Genomic DNA, 22,101 nt, shown 5'->3' with positions numbered 1-22,101 from the left:
CAACCTCTCCCTGCCAAGCGCCTGAGTCAGCGCTCTGATAGGCTCCCACTTCCTTCCCGACGACCTCACCGTCACCGTGGCGTTGGTGTGCCGGGTGGCAGAACAGGTCTGTTGTGATGCGGCCCGCCGTTCATCAGTACCGTCACCGACGTCACCGTACCCCCATAGGGGATCTAAACCCAAAACACAAAGCCCCTACGAGAGCCTCACAGCCTTGACTGCAGAAGACCTGCCGTGAGTGAGGAATCTGTCTCGCTGTAAACACGCCCCGGTCCCGTTGACGCATAGACCTCCTGGATGGCGACGCCGGCCTGCGGAGCCAGGAGTCTCAGAGCTATGGATCGGCAGCCTCTCCCCCACCAGCTGCAGGATGAACGCAGCCCAGAGAGGAGCAACGTACCCGGACACACTACAGACAGACACTAGGTCCGGTGCCGGTCGGAGCACTTTAAGTCTGTGGACGTGGAGATGGTGATTTATAAAAAGATCCAGCCCTTTCCAGGGGGTGGGGTCATGTGACTGACTGTCCTTCAAGCTTTTAGCTCTGATCAATACATCGCTTTATAAAAGGTCTGTCAACAACCGGAAGGATATGTGAATTCTAGGGCCATGTCATATGCTGCTCGAGACCTGGTTCACACTTTAAAAACTAGCTCTGGTGTTCAGCGAACTTGGAAGATCCCTGGGTTAAATCGATGTGAGAGAACAGAGATCCTAGTGTTACCAACTATGACAAAGACTAGAATCATAGCGGCCATTCGCCCTTGTCAACTTGGCTTGAAACAGATTTTAAATGCAAACTAGCATTGCTCCGTGCTCTGTGCCCTACTGGGGAAAACATCACACCATTTCACCACCAGACAAATAGACGGGCAGGCTGACTGATGATGAATAGTGAGTACATGACAAACAACAAAATCCAGTGCTTCATTGTTCCCACAGTGTAGGATATATGTTTGGCTGAATGTGGTTAAAAGTCATCATAGAAACCAATAGCAACGTCATTGTGCATAGAAACGCTTTTGGTGAACTGAAAAGTCTTTAAGTGAAGCTTTAAATGCCACAGGCTACGTGGTCGACGTTTCTGTCGCCATCTAATATGCATGTGCAGCAGTCTATTGATCAAATTGACATACTCTGTTATCCCTCTGCAATTCCGATATAAAGTAGTTAATTACACAGCTGTCAATGTTTTTCTGCGATCCGCCTGATCACAATTGTTCTGAACAGAATAGTTGCTGCAAGGGCCATTCATCACAACACACAGAGGTGAACCAGGTAACGGTATGAAAGATATTGATCTCATATAGAAGCCTTATCGCGTACCTATGATATCAGGGAAAACATAATTCATTTGGATCAATCACCTTATAAATGATCTGAACACGTGACGTCCAATGTTACGGTTGTGACAGACCAACGGAATAGAAAAAGTTGCATTACAACTCGTCTTGAATTCTCGTTTCCACACGTATATATCTGCAGCCACAATCTTCGTCAACACCTATTTTACGTTATGAGCTGTCAGATATGACCACCAAGCGGGGGACAGGGTGATCTCCTGGCTCCCTCACACGGACGTGTTACCCACCAGAACCACTGCACCGCTTTCCTAGCGCTGTGTGACGTTAGCGATATATGGGTCCAACATGGCGAGCAATGGTTCCGTTATTCCTGTTTGTTAAAGGCTTAGCAAGGGAGGGGGGCCCTGTTGAGAGACCCGAGTGTCTGGCTAGCGGGTAGCTAACCTCCTAGCTGGGTCTACTATGGCCAGGCTACTGGGTCCTAGCAGCGGGACTCGATCAGTACGCGCAAACATGGAGGAGATCCACTCTGAGCAGAGTGACATTCGAAAATGCATTTACCTTCGCGATCCTTACAAAATAGAGTTTGTGTGTCCGTCCACCCAGCCCCCGCCCTCCTCCGAGTGTGGCTGGTGCCGTTCAGTTTTCCAAAGCCGATGCTGAAGGTGTTCAATTACGCCGTCTTCCCTCCTGGACTCAGGACGCTGCCATGTTCCTGATACCAACAGTGTGCCAGGGCGCATGCGCGAGGCCCGTCTGTCATGCGTCTGTCAGCTGATTGGTTTGTCAGGAAGTGGAGCCGGCACGGGATCTGATCTCGGATCGGCTCTTACTTTAAGACATGCCAATTGTTGCTTTTGATTAGTTGTAGCGGCGACTGACCCCGAATCAGTGTTATTTTTCATACTGTATATAAGTTGTCAGTGGAGCCATGCTAACAAGAAATGAGCGGTTCAAATGGGCGCACCCCTGTTTTTGCAACATGAGGATAAGGAGGATAATAGATTATCTACTTTGTTCACCAGATAATACGTCCTTTAAGAGGATCCTCATATGTTCAGTGAAAACCGACCCGAGTGTTCACGTTAATGTGTCGATTTTATTATCTGATTTCAAATTAATTAAAATATCACATTACAGGAAGACAAAACAAATGTACGCAAAATATCAAATATACTGTTTGAACACTATTTGATTAAACGTTCCTATGCCATCCTCGACACACATGTCCTTTTGGCCGTGATTTCCGACGCAACTGATGTATTTTAAGAGAACCGCCCAATATACACCCTTGTAATACACACATGATTTTATTAACAACTTTGCATAGTCTGAGTTGACGCGTGCCATTTCAAAACAGGACAACTGCGTCCTCTGGGGGTGAATCTCCTACACTGCATCAATGCCCCACTCATCCTCAGCCTAATTCCCAACTTTAAGTGCTGTAGCCTACTTTTTAATGTTTACATTTTTGTAAGTTTAAATGCTTTGAGGCAATTGAAGATTTCATGAGAAAACTGTATTATTCCTGATGAAATGCACATCCAAAGTCTTGGATGTGAAATTTAGACAATTTTACAATTTCATTCATACTACCAAACCATTACTTGAAGGTTAAGCTACACACATATATTATAGATGGTCTTTCCATAAAAATGGTAAATGAAAGGTGAAAAAGAAAATGAAAGAAAAGATAAGATGAAGTTTACTGATATCTTAAAAAAAAAAATGAAAATTTATTTTCATTTGTGGGAGTGGGAGTCACTTTTTATATTTTTACTTTTGTGGGCAAACACATTCATTCATAAAGTGAATGAATACGTAACAAAGAAGTTACTAAGAAAACGTAACAAACATTCTAAAGTAAAATCCATAATATGCACTCATTCAAGAAAATTGTTGACAGATTGAGATGAAATCCGCCTTTAAAAATCTGCATCTATTTGAACCAAAGCAGTGTTGATGGAGGGGTCGAGAGACCCCCCGAGAGTTAAAGATGAGACCGCTAGTGATGAAGAGCACATTAAAACAAAACATTCCACTCTGCTCCGCCCTAAAACAACAATAAGCGTAGGTCTATAAATAACAGTTAGTCGCACCTGGGAGAGAGACTCACCGCGATTGAAGATAGAGCGGAAACATCTTGGCCTTTTCTGTTTAACCGAGGATGTGAAAGTCCTGCCCGTGTGTGTGGTGTACGGAGGGTATAGTCACGCTGTGAAACATCTGATTCAGTAGGCTACCATGCGCTGCCCGTTAGTGTAATCCAATCAAAGATAGAGCGTGATGGGGGGGGGGGGAGGTTTTGTTGGGACACTTCTAAACAAGCGCACCAAGAGGAAAGGAGGAGACGCCACGGACTGCAACTGGACCGCTATTCTTTATTTGGGTCACATGCACTCAGTTCATCTGGAGGACCTCCTGGCGGCTCTGCGCTGTGGTTTTGAAATTCGGAATAAAGTTACTAAGAAAACGTAACAAACGTAGCCTAAATGGTTTACGTAGCTTTGTAGTATTTGGCAAGGGGCAGATTAACATTTGTAACATAACATAACATCATAACAGTGTATGCCTAATAACATTTACCAGATGGTAAATTGCATTAGAGTTTCAGTGTGTGTGTGTGTGTGTGTGTGTGTGTGTGTGTGTGTGTGTGTGTGTGTGTGTGTGTGTGTGTGTGTGTGTGTGTGTGTGTGTGTGTGTGTGTGTGTGTGTGTGTGTGTGTGTTCATTATAATAAAGAATTATATTCCATTTCACCGTTTCAATGACCTTCACTGGATCATATAAAACAGTTAGGCGGTAACATTACAGTTCTCAAAAGTGACCTTTGAATAAAATAAAACAAACTCTAAGGTGCATTCTAAAACAACGATATTAGATTAGAGGCGTCTTGATTAGATTACCGTCATGTTTTTGTCATTGTGTTATCTAACATAAAATATCCAACAACTTCACCAGGCAGAATGAATACAGGACTTTGGTTATTATAATGATGATTATCATTATTATTGATAATAAAACAACATTTCAATACCATCGTAATATAAATTATTATATATTATAATGTAAAACATATATTATTATGCTTATTATTTTGTGATGCTGCTGTTTACTTGAAAGGTAGACCTTTAATATCGATTAAAAAAAACATTTTACTATTTTTTACATCTGTTTTAAGTGTAAGTGCGTTTGTTTTGCGGTGTTGATGTGATCCACGTCAAATACTATTTTCTGTCACACTGTTGATAGTCTCGCAAAGCCAGACCAAACTACAACAAGTAGAATGAGAACACACTGTTGATCGATTTTTTTCTGAATCTGAAGTAGACCTATCAGTACAATATGATAGGCCTACTTCAGGGATATCAAAGTTATTTGGCGGTAATTTCGATGTGACATCACGTTGTACATGCGCGGCGTTGTGCGTTAACAAACGGATGGGCTTCCTAGCGAACGTAGTGCCGCTGAACGCATCCCTGGTAACCAAGGCAATGACGCCACCCCGTAACCAAGGCACGCTCTGAAGACACAACACTGGACAGTACGGCTAGCAAATCTTCGGATAATCTTCTAACATTTCGACCAAGCCACGTTTAAGCATTGGACCGATTTAAAAATTAACGCCGTTGTTTCCGAGCTTTCCTCAGGCCACACGTCTAGCCCCTGTTCGGTCTCTCAGACTAAGTTCATAACCTGAATTTCAGTGTTTTGAATACGCTCTACCTGCAAGCTAGCTAACGTTAGTGACATAGCGTCCAACACCATGGTAAGTATCGTCCATCATTCGTGCCTTTCGATATATCTCCTGAGTGCATTGACCTAACCATGCACGCACAGACCACTTTTCTAATCATGTCGCTAATCCTCTAACCTTAAATCTCAACAGTTGACATAGTCCACACTTCAAGTAGTGTATGCAGCTTATCTGAACAGGGCCTGCAGCCTGTCGCTAGGAGAGCCCCACTAAGTTCAGCTGGAGCCACTTGTAGCTGCACAGTTCCAACGTGGTTATTGTCACTGTGTTTCTCTCCCTGTGCAGGCTGAATTCGGGTTTAATGAGCACCACCAGAATGAGGTCATCAGTTACATGCGGTTTGCCCGTTCAAAGAGAGTCCTGAGGCTGAAGACCATCGACACTTGTTTTGAAGAACTCAAAGACAGCAGGTGCTTTATAGGTCAAATGCCAATGGATATAATCCTCAATATATTGGGTTTATATCGTTTCAATCAGTGCTGTTACCTAATAGGTCATGTATGTGTAATGTATGCATGTGTTCTATCTGTGTCTATAATTGACTGTTTGTGTTTTGTGCTTGCTTGTGTGTGTGTGCGTGTGTGTGTGTTTGTGTCTGGCAATTTGGCCTGTATTGCTTATCTGTTTGTGAATGTATGTTGTATGTCTGTGTATATCGGATGCGTTGGATTGGGTGCATGCGTGTATTGTGTACTGCAGGCTGGTGGAGGAGACGTTCACGGTGGATGAGGTGCGGGAGATGCTGGAGGGTCTGCAGGCGGTGGTGGGGGGGGAGGTGGAAACGGAGCTGATCAACACGGCCCACACTAACGTGCTGCTGCTCCGCCAGCTCTTCTCCCAGGCTGACAAGTTCTTCCTGCGGCTGCAGACAGACATCTCCGAACTGGAGAACAGGTGGGGAGCTTGGATCGAATTTGGATGCATGTTGCTTGCTAACTGGAGGTTACTAACAGCTGGAGAATAGGAGGAGTGCGTGAACGGCATGAAGCATGCTAGATGTTCTGATGGCTTCCTTGGGGGATGTTTGTCGCAGGCTAGTTGGAGGGATTTTGTCTAGCTAGCTAGGTGGATGTTTTTAGTTCAGTAGGTGAGGTCGCCATTATCTGCCCCTGAAACCAACTGGAGCGAAGCAGATGAGGTAGTGCAACAAAGAACATTGTGAACAGGCCTAGTTCTGATCCTCAAACTCCCCTACCATCTTCTCCTCTCCAGCCTCCCCCACCTCCTTACCCACCTCCTCCGTGCAGACCCTCACCTCCTCCCTGCACCCTTTTCCTCCTCCTTCCCTACCTACCCCTCTTCTTCCTCCTCCTCCCCCACTTACCTGTCCTCCTCCTCCTCCTCCTCCTCCTCTTCCTCCTCCTCGTCCGTACCCTTCTCCTCCTTCTCCTCCTCGTCCACACTCTTCTCCTCCATCTCCAGCCCCCCCCCCCCCCCCCCCCCCCCCGCCCTCCTCACCCTCCTTCCCGCCCTGTCCTCCTTACTTGAGCGTAGCGGCAGCTGCATATAACCCTGAGAACAGTAGCTATGAGAAAGTGTCTTTGGTTGCGGAACCTCTGGGCTGCCGTGGGTGTGTTGTCACAGAGGCCCTGCGTACGCCCCTCACCACAGAGCTACGTGCGGTGAGCACCGTTTTGGGACCACATAAAGCTCAACCCGGACCTGCTGCCTTCACCACAAGGGTCGGCCCGTGTTCGTAGTTTCAAACTGTCACTGTGCGTGGGATGGATGCTGCCTTGTTGTTTCCTCCCTCGGGGGGTACGTGGGACTCCCCGCGGTGAAGTCATGGGTTGGGAGAGGTCACAGAAGGGCGCTTCATGAGGTTCCTTCGTACAGAACTAGCTAGATATACATTTTACTGTTTGGAGTTCAACCTATTCAACACACTGGCCTGGAGTACAACTTTGTATTCAGTTGGTGAATTGTTGCTACTTATATCCTACTTCTATGCCTTAAATAACTCTCCTTAACCTTAACTCCTTCTCTATACACCTTAAACAATTTACTTCAACATAACTAACCCAAACTTTAGCCCTATTTGGCCTTACATTCCTAACTCAAACTAACTGTCAACCAACTGTAAAACTTTATCCAAGTAACGGTAGGTAGCGTTACCTAACCAACCCTATCTAGCCGTACTTAACCAACCTTAACCTAACCTAACCATGCCAATTTATCAAACCCTTTACCCAACCAACCCTTCACCGGATTAACTGTAACTCAATCTATCTAACCCTAAGCCTTTACCCAAATAACCTTTTATAACTTAATCATCCTTGCCAGACTTGCCCCACCCCACATCATTATATTTCTCTATCCAAAGGACATTATAAAGAACATCAAACCCAAAAAACATAATGTAAATGGTACATTGTAAAGTTAGAAAAACTTGCTGACAGGTTTAAGAGGGAGTCCTCCTTAATGACTAATTTGTTCTCACGTTGTTCTTTCTCCAGGGAGCTGCTCGAGAAGGTTGCTGAGTTTGAGAAGACTGACTTTAAAACCACTAACAAGGTGTGTACCCCACCCTCACACACGTGCCCACACACACATGCACACAGACACACCCAGACGCATGCACTTACACACATACACAAAAATAAGAAGAAACGCAAGCAAACATCACATACAAAGAGACAAATCCAATCCTCCAATAGGACACAAGACATTACATTATAAGGGCTGACTGTAATAAATATAACGTAATAACCTATTATGTATTTATTCATGACTTATTGCATGTTTTTTATCCCCAAGGTGAACCAGGAGAGCAGTAAACCAAGGCTAGTGCCTCTTAACGAAGGGGGTGTGTCAGAGCTTCTGAACAAGGTAAACCCGGACCCCCGCAAACTCAGGCTCGGAATCTGGTCCACCTTCATATTCCAAATCATATCAACGCAGCGTAATGCAACACCTGTCTTCCTACCACGCTCTCCAGGAGATCACAAGACTACAGGAGGAAAACGAGAAGCTGAAATCCAGACTGCGGAACCTGGAGTCCCAGGTGGATCCACGCTCTGTCCACGCCTTGTTTGTTTGTTCTTTTAGCATTAGACCTATTGAGCCGAGTGACAGCGGGCTGTTAGACCGGGGATAGGGTAGGGGCTGCATCCTGCTGCAGGATGCTGACAGGTAGAATGCAGACTCTGGGGTCCCAACTTTTAGTACTTTTAGCCACTCCCTCCACTGTAATATCCCCGTGTACCCAATTAAAGTTAGAATACACTCCTAGTGTTACTGCTTTGATGATAATTCAGTGCTGTGCGTTGTGTGTTCCAGGCCATGAATGTGTTGGATGAGAAGACGAGGGCCGAGCGAGCTCTGAAAGACCTGCAGAAGGTCCAGGGAGACCAGCAGGTACCCGTCCTCCTGCCCTGTCCCTGTCCCCCCCCTCCTCCTCTCAGTCCTGCCTCCTCCCTCCCTCCATGGTTTACATTTCCTGCTTTTCAAAACGGTTTCTCTCCTTTGTTTTCTTTACATGCTATCTTCTACAATGTTTTTGCGATGGTATAAGCCATCGCTAGTTGATTGACCAGCTTTTATTTTTGTTTGTGTGTTTTTAAGATTGAATTTTACTTTAACGTTTAGCACCAAGATGGCCGCCAGGTTAACAAGGCCCATGCCCTGCTTGAGACGGAAAATAAATAACCATAAACATAACCAGCCGTGTTCCCCTCCCTGCCACCAGGGGGCGACGCGGGAACAGGATCTGAGCAGCCTGGAGAGCACGGTGGCGGCCCTGAAGGAGGACTACGAGCGCACGCTCAACGTGAACGCCGCCTCTCAGAAGGACCTGCAGCAGAACCTGGTGTCGGCCAAACACGACCTGCTGCGTGTCCAGGAGCAGCTTGCCATGGCCGAGAAGGTCTGACCACCGACCCCCGCTACCTGACCCGTCAGCCCCACTGACCCTTCAACCCCAATGACCCTTCAACCCCACTGACCCTTTATCCCAGACCTTTCAGCCTCTGCCCCATTAACATATGTTCATAGACGCCGGGATGGCATTATGATGAACGTATACGCCAATTCTGCTCAATATACGATCTATGTAGACCGAGCAGAATTGTATTCTATTAATTTGTTATTATAGATAATATGTAAAATATTTTTAACACGACATGCTGTAATATGAATACAAATATGATTCATTGAGTTCATCAGTTGAGAAATGTCACGATTATATAGCTATTTATCCAGGAAAGCTCCCCCTTTAACTTGCCAGCCTTTCCAATACGGCGGGGACGTCAACGTACCCAAAGATCAATGTGGTGTCTATGTATGCGTGTCTATGCCTTGACCCTACACCCCACTCCCTTACCTTGTCTACCCCGATCTTTAAACCTAATCCTCCATCCCCAAATCTCCAGACGCTAACCCTCCTCCACTTACGTTTCACCCCTAATAATCCCCCCCTGAGTCGGATGAGATCTTAAACTGAGGTCCCTGTGGTCACAATATCCCCTGAAAGTATGGGTGCTACGGCCAACCCCGGTGTCCTGGCCAATAGTGCAGTTAAATCATTCCTTACCTCTCTACTTTGATAGCCAGTGTGTTTAGCATTATGGTGCATATTGGCAAGCATTACCAGTGTGTAATGATTGGTATAAAGACACATGGGAGAAATGCTACATCTTTGTATTTTTTGAAGGATAAATCTTATTTAGGAAATTATTAAACTAATAAAGTAAGTATAAATGCTAGTACGTTGTTAAAACTGTCAGTGTGTTTGTGTGTTCAGGAGCTGGACAAGAAGTTCCAGCAGACTGCCGCCTACCGCAACATGAAGGAGATCCTGACCAAGAAGAACGAGCAGATCAAAGAGATCAGGAAACGACTGCAGAGGTACGAAGGCCAATCAGATGCAGCCATACCTGAACCTGACATGGAAACTGCTACAGCCTAGCTAGCATGACGCTAATATCATGCAAGATCGCTAGGTTGTACATGGTCATCTTTGTCTCTGTCTGTGTGTCGTAAAGGTACGAGTCAGACGAATGAGATGCTGTTCCTCCCCCTACGCAACCGACGTAGTACAACAACGGAAAACGATGAAGGCGAGCGAGGACCAATATTTCTTTGATAAATGTCCTTACCACGCGGAACGTCTTAAAGACACGCCCCCACTTGATCCAGCACCTCGCCACGCAGACCCAATGACATGAAAAGAGAGAGTGATCCTCAACATCATTTCTATTTTGTCACGCTTTTACCAGAATTCTGTAGGCTACAGTATAGAGAATCTCACGTGGGTTTTGTTTGGGTTGGGCGTAGGCTAGCTTTAACTAGGTCTATTTGGTAGAAGTAATGAAATGAAAACCAGGCAATCCCCTGATTGAGATCCTTCCTCCTAGTGTTGGGTTAGAATAAATCTCCTTGTTCCAGATTCATTCTTAGTTCCCATTCCCGCCACAAGTACACATGCCCCCATCAGTGGTCTATGCAAATAACCCTTCCCTTTGTCCTCTCCCTGGTCTTAATCTGGACGATTCTAGATTAGTAATCCATATATTAATCCAGATCGTTCCGTCCTTTTGAAGGAGGCCTTTGTCTGTTTTATGTGTCTGCGTGATAGGTCGTAAGGGTGTAGAGAGGGGATAGTTCACCCTCTCACCACTAGGGGGTGGCATTACTGCCTGTACTGCTCTAACGAATGCGTTCAGATATCAGATTTGCATTTCGAATAAAACCCATATTCTATCTCTTCTATAACACACTCCAGTACAAAACGTTTAGCTTCATATAATAGAGCCCATCTAGAGAGCTTTTTCAACAGTGGTGTTACAGCTACTATTTGGATGTATCCATGAAATGTTTACTTTGATTTCTTACATGTTTATTTTATGCCCTTCCATATATTGCATTGTATATCATTATAAAAATCGACGTAAGGAACGATAGTGATCCTGAAAGTTTGAACTTCAACGTTACCTAGAAGTTAGGAGTGCATATGATATTTTTATCCCAAAAAAAATGTATCTTATTCGAAAGTGAGGTATTTGACCTGATGATGTAATGCTCTTGTGGAGTGTGATGCATCCTAGATGTTTTATTTATTTGTATCATCTGAAATCTAGGCTAACCAAGGCTGTAACCAAATTGGGGAGGAAAATAATTTCAATCAACTAAGTGATGTGTTTTGTCCATTTATTTACTTCATTATTGTGTGCAAATTATTCTTGCAGATCATTTGTCATACAAGGTTAAAGTAATGATAATGATAATAAACCTTTGGGATCCTTTGAGAGCATATTTGAAACACAACACATGTTAAATAGGTTCATGATGACCCTAATCCAAAATTAACTGCCATAAAACCATGCAAGACACAAACAAGTGAATAATCATTCCTTGATTTTGCATTTTTTTTTTTTTTGTATCTCTTACCTTATCTAATGAAAAGGAATGAACCTGGTGTGATCAACTGTCAAAATCTCTCTCTCTCTCTCTCTCTCTCTCTCTCTCTCTCTCTCTCTCTCTCTCTCTCTCTCTCTCTCTCTCTCTCTCTCTCTCTCTCTCTCTCTCTCTCTCTCTCTCTCTCTCTCTCTCTCTCTCTCTCTCTCTCTCTCTAACCCTGCCAAACCTCACCTCCGACCAGAGTACTAATGCAATCAGAACTGCTGTTCAGTCTGGTTAAAGACTGAACCAGACTTTAATTGCTATTGCTACACACTTCTGTGACTACTGATAGAGTAGACGGACAACGAAGTTCACCAGACCTGCACCAATTTACAGACAGGATCAAATATTTGATCCACCACAATAATACAAATTACCAAACAATAATAGATTAGTAGTAATTGTTTAACATGTCTTTGGTTGTAAATTGATTATATATTAGCTGCTGACCTCCAGCATACTCATAATATGCATATACACATCTTCAGAAAAGCAACACGGGTCCTTGTAGTAGTCTCAACCTTACTCTTTGATGTGTTGTGACATCAATGCAAGGCGAGAGCAGAACTGAGAGAGAGGCCTCTTTCTCAGTGGGCTGCAGGGGTTCCAGGTGTGCAGGAGTGCCTCCATGCGAAACACAGCAAACCGAGAAACACAACCAGGAAATCATCGCCTATCCTCCCCATTTTTTGCAGCTCGAAGCCCTGACAGCAGAGCGACGCCAAAGCACAACCTGAGAGGAAAACACCTTGCCATATTCATGGTTTAAATGCGTTGTTGCCTAATTGAAGATTCTAAAGCCTCGCTAAAGACTCATGTCTCATTAAAAGTTGTCATGTCTCGTTAAAGATTCTCATGCCTTGTTAAAGACTCTCATGCCCCCTTAAAGGTTCTAACGCCTTGTTAAAGACTCTCATGCCCCCTTAAAGGTTCTAACGCTTTGTTAAAGACTCTCATGCCCCCTTAAAGGTTCTAACGCCTTGTTAAAGACTCTCATGCCCCCTTAAAGGTTCTAACGCCTTGTTAAAGACTCTCATGCCCCCTTAAAGGTTCTTTCGCCTTGGTAAAGACTCTCATGCCCCCTTAAAGGTTCTAACGCCTTGTTAAAGTCTCTCATGCCCCCTTAAAGGTTCTTACGCCTTGTTAAAGACTCTCATGCCCCCTTAAAGGTTCTAATACCTTGTTCAAAATTGTCTTGTCCTGTTTATGATTCCAATGCCTCATTAAAGATTCTAATGCATTGTTAAAAGTTTTCATATTTGGTCAAAGATATCCATGCTTGTTAAAGGATCTCATGTTTCCTTCAGATTCTAATGCCTTATTAAAGGTTCTAAAGCATTTTTACATATTATAAAGCTATTTTTAAAGGTTCTACAGCCTTGTTAACGGTGCTCATGTCTCATTAAAGTTTTCTTGTCTCGTTAAATATTTAAATGCCCTTTGCAAGGTACTAATCTTCTTACTGTATCTTGGCTTGGGGTAGGCAGTATATGGCATTTGGTGATAGCAGATGGTGTTTTATGGCTTAACTGAGTTTCTAGGCTTGGTGAGGGTGTTATATGGCATTCCAGTGATGGCATGAAGGACAATATATTCAACAGAGTGCAGTGAGTTCTTTCATCAAATAGCGGTATTTTAGAGATCTCAACCCACAGCTGTGTTTGGAGATGACATTTCCAATAAGGTCCGCTAATGGTCCTGCCACTCCAACCGACGAGGCGTTCAGCTAAACCCTGGCAAGGGAGTATGGACTCAGGCAGTAACACTCACGACGTCAACGTAAACACAAAGCTCTCTCGCCATCTATACTACTGAGGCTAGCGGTGTGCAAAATAAGCGTGTAATGGGATGGTTTCTGATTTCGGGCATCACTCGTCCGTGGTGCTAAGTGCTCCACCTGTGTGCGCAGTCGTCATTTAATCGCCCAGAGCACCCGTGCGGGCACATTGTTTGTGTTCTGCTGTCAGTGTGTCTTTAGTTTGCTTTAGTCAGAGAGATGTTTCGTCAACTACAATGGCATACAGCCGCCCCCCACCCATAGTGAAGCAAAGAGGGGCTCGTGGATCTGTGAAGGGTGAAGCCAGCTGTGTTTTGGTCACGGTTTCCTGTGATGCAAGTCTTAGCAGAGACATGGAGAGGGCATGACACTAGAAGATGCTCTACTACACGTAGCACTGTGGTTACAGGGAAACCATAAATACAGGAGAGGATGAGGTTCTGTCACAACCTGCCATTCGCCGAAACCAGAGCTGAACAACACAAACGTTATTTGGTCGCTGGTCGGGTGAGTAGACTACTTTTTGGTTAATTTGGTAAGTGTAGAGTAGACCACTTTTGAGTTTTTAAGAGGTTTAAGAGGTGTCACAGAGTGAATATATGGATTAGATTTTGTGAGAATGTTTTAAATACTTGCATACTTTCTCCTGCTCAGTTAAAATGGAAACCGAATCTACAACCTTTTTCACCATCGAGATGGAAAATGTAAGTACTGCCATCAAATAAGAACTATTACAACAAATAAGTTTTGCACCCTCAAAAAGGTACTATCACATCCAATAATGTTTCTTGCATCAATAAATTGTTTACTATCGAATAAGTGGTATAAATCAAATAGTAACAAGTACTATTATATCCTTATTGCAACAAATAAGTATAATCACATTATCAAATATTTACAAATATTTAATCAAATATTATTTTAAATACAGCATTGGAGTCCATGTAAAGGCATTTTACACAATGCACAATATTTTTTATTGATACTTGTTAAACAGTGTTGTATTTGTGCTGTAGTGCAGTACAGAAGTGGTTTTAAATAGACGATCTGCTTGTGTGGGTGAGACGAGGCTGTTAACCAAACTCTTTATCCCTAAATAGTTTGGTAGTGCATGCTGCACTCTCAATATTTTCTGACAATGCTTTCTGTATCCTCTCTCAGTGGATTATAAATTCACTGAAGATATATAGTCTATATCCAATAAGACGTCTGTATTTGTCTGCTTTTGTCATGCAACCAACTGACCAACCAAACAACATAGCAGTGATAATAACAGTATATATTCATAAAAGTCATTCAGAAACAATACATAATGGTCTGTAGCTGTCCTCACTCTGTCCCAAGTGCATCAGAATTTCAGTTTCTAAGTTCAGTAGCTAAGCCCAGAGAAGCAGAGACAGGGAAAGGAGAAGGGGGCCACTCTTTATTCACTGAAAACAGGTCGAAAACAGCCCAACACAGAGAGGGGACCTTTATGGTCTCCATATGGAACAGTTGCTTCTCGGATCCAAAATGGAGTCTTCAGCTGTTGCTGTTGCAGTCTCTGACTGCACTTAATCTACTGGCCCCAATCTAACCTTTAGTGCTGAGCCAAACTGCTAGTGCTTGGCAAACCACTAGATTGTGTTTGTTATCTCTGTCTCACATCCGTATGAAAACATTTTCACACACACACACACACACACACACACACACACACACACACACACACACACACACACACACACACACACACACACACACACACACACACACACACACACACACACACACACACACAAAAAGCACACAGAAACTCACAGAATTTCACATTGTCACACAAACCACGATACAAAGAATAAAAAATACAAAGAAAGTCAAAAACACAAGTGTGTAGAATTGAGTGGAGAAGACCACTAAAGACTAACAAGACACATTATTATATCAGAATTGTTATCATACTCATAAGCTAAGACAAATAAAAATAGAGGAACATAGAACCACTCATGCAAAAACACACACACACACACACACACACACACACGCACACAAAACCACCTCAGCAAAACCATAAACTTTTTCGCTTCTGTGAGTTGCGTTTGTGTTGGACTAAAGTTAAGAGGGACAGGGCAGGGATGTGTACCGTCTGACAGGTTGTGTCCAATGAGCCTGTTGACACCTGACGCATTCATCTCTTAGCTCCTCCAAGTTGCACGTTTGTATCCTTTGGTTGTTCTCAGTCTCACTTGGGCGCCTGTCTGAATCAAGGGCTGATAAAGGAGTCAATGTAAACCACGCCATCTCAACACGGGCTCTCGTTCTCCCGGTTCTCCCCAGGACACGGGCTCCGGTTACCCTGACGACTACGACTTCGGCACGATGATTTGCAGCAAGGGCTGGGTGCGGGACTTCAGTCGCGGCTACGAGCCCACTCTGTTCCTGCTCATCTTCATCCTGGGCACGGTGGGGAACCTCCTCGTGGTGCTCCTCTACACGGGGATCCGCAACCGTCTGAAGACCATGACGGACATGTACCTGCTGAACCTGGCCGTGGCCGACCTGCTGTTCCTCGCCACGCTGCCCTTCTGGGCGGTGAACGCGCTGCAAGGCTGGGCGTTCGGGAGACACGCCACCGGGCTGTGCAAGGCCGTGGTGGTCGTGTACAAGCTCAACTTCTTCAGCAGCATGCTGCTGCTCGCCTGCATCAGCGTGGACCGCTACGTGGCCATCGTGCAGGTGACCCGGGCCCACAACCTGCGGCGGGAGCGGAGGATGCTGTACAGCAGGGTGGCCTGCCTGGGCGTGTGGCTGCTGTCCTGCCTGCTGGCCGTCCCCGAGGTGCTGTTCGCCAAGGTACCGGTCCGCTTTGTACCACAATTCGTCAGGCTCCCCTTGCAGAAGGGATTTTGGAGCAACGGTGTTGAGCTGCAGCTGATCGTATTGGAGTTCTTAGTACAGCGAGGTCATGCGGAGTGGGAGGGACAGCAAAAAGGTCCTGGCCGGACACCAACAGCTTTAGACAAATGTGTGAATAGATTTAAAAATCAAACCTGTGTAGCCTGGCAACATTAGAAACATTTGGTTCAAATGGTCTTCTGAAGTCTCGTGACTCTCGACGTGAGTTTCGCTTCATTTCTGGATGGAAATCTCTGTAGCAGAACAGGAAACTACGTGTAAGTCTCCCTCTCGCACTCCCTCACCTTGTTCACACGGCTCCTGCGCTGCTTCCGGTGCAGTAGTTGCGTGCAGCCACCTTAGTCTCCCCCAGAGAGGTGCTGTAGCGTGGGCCAGGTTAGGCTACGGTTAGGATACCCTAACCCCGCCGTCAGATATGGAACCTAACTAGGATATTAACTAGGATATTAACCAGGGTATTAACTAGGATATTAACCAGGCCATCAACCAGGCCATCAACCAGGCCATCAACCAGGCTATCAAGCAGGCCATCAACCAGGCCATCAACCAGGCTATCAACCAGGCCTTCAACCAGGCCATCAACCAGGATATCAACCAGGCCATGAACCAGGCCATCAACCAGGATATTAACCAGGCTATCAACCAGGCTATCAACCAGGCTATCAACCAGGCCATCAACCAGGCCATCAACCAGGCCATCAACCAGGATATTAACCAGGATATTAACCGGGCTATTAACCGGGCTATTAACCGGGCTATTAACCGGGCTATTAACTGGGCTATTAACCGGGCTATTAACCGGGCTATTAACCAGGTCATTAACCGGGATATTGACCAGGATACCGTTCTGTACATGACTCATGTTCCAGGTGAGGAACACCCCGGGGGGGGTGACGGTCTGTGACCTGCTGCCCGGGACCGAGACCCAGACCAAGGTGCTGGTCCTGTCCCTGCAGATCTGCGTGGGCTTCCTGCTGCCCCTGGTGGTCATGACCGCCTGCTACTCCCTCATCCTGCGGGCGCTGCTGCAGTCGCGCAGCTTCCACAAGCACAAGGCGCTGCGCGTCATCCTGGCGGTGGTGGCGGTGTTTGTCCTCTCCCAGCTGCCGTACAACGGCCACCTGGTCGTGCGGGCGACGCAGTTCGGCAACGGCAGCATCACGGACTGCGGCGTGGCGACGCGCATGGACGTGTTCGGCCAGGTGGCCAAGGGCCTGGCGTACATGCACGCCTGCGTCAACCCCTTCCTCTACGTGTTTGTGGGCGTGCGCTTCCGCAGGGACCTGCTCGGGGTGCTGAAGTCGTGCGCGGGGCGACTGGGCCCAGGGCATGGGAAGATGACGTCGGTTGCCAAGCGACCGTCTGTGATGTCCGACACGGAGACCACCGCCGCTCTCTCCTTGTAGAGCCCCCCCCTCCCCTGTCCTTGTAGACCCTTCCCCTCAACCTGTAGAGCCCCTCCCCCCTTCTCCTTGTAGGGCCCCTCCCCCCTTCTCCTTGTAGAGCCCCCCCCCCTCTCCTTGTAGAGCCCCTCCCCCCTTCTCCTTGTAGAGCCCCCCCCCCTCTCCTTGTAGAGCCCCTCCCCCCTTCTCCTTGTAGAGCCCCTCCCCCCTTCTCCTTGTAGAGCCCCCCCACCCTCTCCTTGTAGAGTCCCCCCCCCCTCCTTGTAGAGCCCCCCCACCCCTCTCCTTGTAGAGCCCCCCCCCCCTCTCCTTGTAGAGCCCCCCCCCCTCTCCTTGTAGAGCCTCCCCTCTCCTTGTAGAGCCCCCCCACCCTCTCCTTGTAGAGCCCCCACCCCTCTCCTTGTAGAGCCCCCCCCCCCTCTCCTTGTAGATCCCCCCCCTCTCCTTGTAGAGCCCCCCTCTCCTTGTAGAGCCCCCCCTCTCCTTGTAAACCCCCCCCCCACCCCTCTCCTTGTAGAGCCCCCCCCTCTCCTTGTAAAGCCCCCCCTCCCCCCCCCTCTCCTTGTAGAGCCCCCCCCTCTCCTTGTAGAGCACCTCTCTCCCGTTCAACCTTCAACTCTGATTTGAGCTGTACATTACTGTAAATAGACAAATAATGTGGACATGTGTTTTTTCTTTTGAGTATAAATAAAAGTTAGGAAATGTTTTCTATTCTATTCTATCGACCTGTAAACGGGAATCGTACTCAATTATTTCTGGTTTATAATATAGCCTACGCAAATGTGTATGTCTATTGTGTATTTAAATGGTTTATGATTTTACAATTAGATAGAGAGGCAGAACCAGCAAAGTGAACAGGAAGTGGGCCGGAGCAGAAGGGGCCATGAATGAACTCTTGAGCAGGGGGAGCGTGAGAAGGTGGAGAAGCACTCAGGTCTGTGCTGGCGCAACGAACATCTTGCGGTCACACTCCGGAGCATGTGGTGAAAGCGAGTCTGTCTGCGACGCTTCGTGTCTGTCTGTCTATATATTGTCTGTCGATGAACCCTGGCACACATTTGTCTACACAACGACGATGTTGGTGCGTTGATGGTTCATGGTTCCCTTCAGTGGCCGAACAGGAATGAATCTGCAGTTTCGTGTGGCAAGAAGAGACAGAGTGTGTGTGTGGTAGAGAGAGAGAGAGAGAGAGAGAGAGAGAGAGAGAGAGAGAGAGAGAGAGAGAGAGAGAGAGAGAGAGAGAGAGAGAGAGAGAGAGAGAGAGAGAGAGAGAGAGAGAGAGAGAGAGAGAGAGAGAGAGAGGGAAAAGGCGAGTGTGAGAGAGAGAGATGTGTATGCGTGTGTTAGGGAGAGAGACTGAAAGAGCGTGTATGTCTCGATTTGAATTAACTAAAACACAAGCACCTTCAGGATTGCAACACAGGAAGCATACACAGCTGGTCTTTTATCTTTCAGTATTCACCTGAAACGAAAAGTTGTGCTGTAAGTCATACTAAATACATGGAAACATTGCACCACTCCTCTGTTCCCAGCTATCCTGCGCTTGACTCTGAATCTGACCTGTGTAGTTTACCTCAAAGTCCCTTGAATGCATTGATTGTTTGAACCTCCCTGGGATGATTACATATAAACAGTGAATAAGGGTGGGTGGCTGGGTGTCTCAGCCTAGAGGTTAAAGAGGCTTGAACCATATATATTTTATGGCACTACCTAGCGTGGCTCGCCTTTCCGAGACTTTAGCATCAGCTAGTCAAATGGTCGATTCTGAATTCAGACAAAAACCCACTTGGACCGTCTGAGACTGAGCTTGGTGTGGTGCTGTCGTTCTGCTTGTTTGTTTGTTTCTCGAAAACAAGAAGGAGGCGCTGGGTTCGAAATGTTAACATTGCATTAACATTTCAAACCCAGTGCAGGCTCTGCAGTTGCGTTTCTCTGGAACAGGCCCGGAGTAATGTGTATGTGTGAGAGCCATTTGTGTTCCAGGCGAGGCGCGTGGATGGTGAATCTCTTCTGCTGCCATGGGGTTGGTGTTTGAGAGAAATATGATAATGGTATTTAAATATGTTGTTTGTTTGTTTGTTGTTTTATCTGAACTCCTGGTTGCTGGAGACCTTTTTTTTGTGTGTGTGTGTGTGTGTGTGTGTGTGTGTGTGCGCTTGTGTTTGAGAAAGATGGCATGCAGAGTGTGTGTGTTTGATTGCATGTGAGCGGGTGTGTGAGAGAGAGATGTGAAAGACAGTGTTTGTGTGTGCTCCTATCAAAATATTTATTGTGATCTCTTTCCTCTTATAAAGAATATGAAATTGAAATGGAAAGATATTTATATAGCATATATCTATATGTATACCTGAAAGAACTCAGTGTCTCTCGGAACAGATTAATTTGTAGAAACAAATAGCGTGTTGATGAGAAAGCTGAGGTGGTTCTCGACTGCAGACGAGACCACAGAGCCATTACCTTCCATCCTATATGTACTCCTGCTCTCACGAAAGGAAGCTGTCACCTTTGTTCGACAACAACAACAACCGCTTCTCTCACCCACCAGACGTGCCTTGCTGCGAGCATCTCACCCCTGCAGACACGTTACATTATAAATGTGGACCGTTAACTCTGGTTGCTACTCCAGTCATCAGTTATTAGATCACAGTTAAATTAACGTAGCTTGGCCTCCCGCTAAGTATGGGAGTCAATATGGCACAGAAAAACTGAATTGCACAAACAATGTTTTATAGAGACAACCTAATAAAAAAATACAAACTTTAACCAGTTTTCAAGGATAAATCCATCACGTAATCATCCATACAAGTAAAAGATATGTCTGCTTCTTGCCTCTAAAGGCAATAAATAAGGAACCACTGAGCTGAGTTACTGGGCTTTTACCGTATCAACTTCAAGAATAGAGACCCAAGCTCAGACAGCGCAGAAATATGCTTAAATTGTATCAAATAACGTTTATAAACTCAAAGGGAGCATCTTGATTGATTGATTAATTGATTGATTGTCTTTATTTCGAAAATGTAAGCAATAAAAACAAAGTTCAAATGGTAGTAGATGAATAAGTAAGACAAAAGCAAAAACAGACACACTTGCTCAAATGCTTGAAAGGGGGTAGGTGCGTCTGTATTTTGCATTTGTCTCATTTGTAATCTTCAGGCCACTAAAGACGAAACAACGCCTTCTAATGTGAGTAATCTGTTCAACCACCAGGTGGCGGTAGTGCCCAGGCAGAGCCAGCTGCTCAGCCGTTCGATACGTTACTCTATAAAGTTGAGGTCGAAATGTAATTTAAATAGACATAACACCATCTAGCGGCGGTCATCTGCATCATATACACAGCACGTACAAACATACAGAAAAATAGATGACTTGATTTTCTTGGATGCAAAGTGAGACCCGAAGGGAAGTTAATCTAGTAGGCGTATTCGATCTGTCTTGTTATTCTGAGACTCCAAAGGACTTTGCTAATTGCAAGAGACAAGAGTGGGGATGGGGGGAGTAAGGGGGGGGACAGGGGAGGGGTCGTCTGAGAGCTCTGTTGGAGAATCACAAGTGGAACAGCACCTGTGGTGTCCCACCCAGCCATCCATCTCTCTGCACAGGGGATTAACAGGGCTGTTTGTGAGTTTGGGGAAGTGTGTGTGTTGGTGTGCGTGTGTGTGTGTGTGTGTGTGGTGTGTGTGTGTGTGTGTGTGTGTGTGTGTGTGTGTGTGTGTGTGTGTGTGTGTGTGTGTCTGGGGTAAGTATGCATGTTAGTGGGTTTGTTTTTTGTGTTTACTTGAAGTAGAAGTGAGACAGGACAGAGGTGCAAGAGTAGAGGAGAGGAAGGAGAGAGAGAATGAAGAACGAGAGAGTGAAGAGAGGCGAGAGAGAGAGAGAGAAGTGTAAGAAAAGAATGAAAGAAAGAGAAGACCCAGAGACAAATGGGAGAGCAGAGAGTAGAAGAATGGAAAGAACAGAAACTGGAGAGAAGGGAGAAGAGGAGAGGGAGACTAGAGAGGGAGAGAGAAGCCTCAGGATGAGTAATCGAGGCGAAGGGACGACCATATGTGACCCGGTGACATCAGCCCAGACCGTATCCCGGCACTGACAGAGCCCTGATCAGCTTCTGACGACCTGGGAGAGGCCCGGGAACAATGGCCCATGGATCACCTACGACCCGCTGGTCTGCAGCCCCCACCCATGAAGCCCATACCATCACATGATCCACCCCATCACACTGCATCCCAGAAACCCCACCCATCACAGCCATCCAACCAATTACACCTCATCCAACCAATCACACCAATCCAACCAACCAATCACACCCATCCAACCACTCACGACTATCACGTCCACCTCATCATATCCATCCACCCTACCCCAGGTCATCAAACCCATCCCAAGTCACACGCTTTCTCCTCACAGAGCAAACGTCTCAGACACCCCATCATGGCCACTCCCCCCTGCCTGGCTTCAGTGGAGGGCTGAACGGACATCTGGAATATGAACCAACACCCCATGAAGGTGGCGTGACCGGTCCGGAGGGCGAACTTGAGTCCTCCTGCTATGTGGAGTGGTCATCAGAAGG

At 46.1% G+C, this 22,101-nt stretch overlaps 3 protein-coding genes across 10 annotated transcripts in view; 2 read left to right on the top strand and 1 right to left on the bottom strand.

The window, feature by feature from the left end:
• Window positions 1-2,054, bottom strand: part of dnajc13 (DnaJ heat shock protein family (Hsp40) member C13) — a 45,289-nt gene extending 43,235 nt beyond the window's left edge. For 5 of the 6 annotated variants that reach the window (XM_030348638.1, XM_030348635.1, XM_030348636.1 and 2 more), the window contains exon 1: window positions 1,881-2,054. In XM_030348638.1, the coding sequence (XP_030204498.1) occupies window positions 1,881-2,047 (167 nt within the window). In that variant the 5' untranslated portion in view covers window positions 2,048-2,054. Of the gene's footprint in view, window positions 1-1,865 lie in introns of all 6 variants that reach the window. The other variant, XM_030348640.1, reaches the window with a different exon arrangement.
• Window positions 490-11,302, top strand: lztfl1 (leucine zipper transcription factor-like 1). 3 transcript variants are annotated; one of them, XM_030348643.1, is made up of 10 exons: window positions 4,774-5,072; window positions 5,346-5,470; window positions 5,760-5,954; window positions 7,517-7,574; window positions 7,818-7,889; window positions 7,999-8,064; window positions 8,340-8,417; window positions 8,749-8,925; window positions 9,802-9,905; window positions 10,043-11,302. In XM_030348643.1, the coding sequence occupies exons 1-10, from the start codon at window positions 5,070-5,072 to the stop codon at window positions 10,059-10,061; spliced, it is 897 nt and encodes a 298-aa protein (XP_030204503.1). In that variant the 5' UTR covers window positions 4,774-5,069; the 3' UTR covers window positions 10,062-11,302. The 3 variants fall into 3 exon arrangements, with proteins under 3 accessions (XP_030204504.1, XP_030204503.1, XP_030204502.1); XM_030348644.1 differs by lacking the exon at window positions 4,774-5,072 and adding an exon at window positions 490-894 and having other exon boundaries at window positions 9,802-11,302; XM_030348642.1 differs by having other exon boundaries at window positions 9,802-11,302.
• A 1,687-nt stretch (window positions 11,303-12,989) lies between these two features.
• Window positions 12,990-17,656, top strand: ccr9b (chemokine (C-C motif) receptor 9b). Its single transcript, XM_030349592.1, has 4 exons — window positions 12,990-13,743; window positions 13,891-13,940; window positions 15,553-16,068; window positions 17,001-17,656. Exons 2-4 carry the CDS (start codon window positions 13,896-13,898, stop codon window positions 17,535-17,537), a joined length of 1,098 nt encoding a protein of 365 aa, XP_030205452.1. The 5' UTR covers window positions 12,990-13,743; window positions 13,891-13,895; the 3' UTR covers window positions 17,538-17,656.
• The last annotated feature ends 4,445 nt before the right edge of the window (window positions 17,657-22,101 follow it).

This window comes from Gadus morhua, chromosome 23, assembly GCF_902167405.1.
Source record: "Gadus morhua chromosome 23, gadMor3.0, whole genome shotgun sequence".
Lineage (NCBI taxonomy): Eukaryota > Metazoa > Chordata > Actinopteri > Gadiformes > Gadidae > Gadus > Gadus morhua.
Note: the sequence above shows the minus strand (reverse complement) of the source record. Positions and strands in the feature narration are given on the sequence as shown.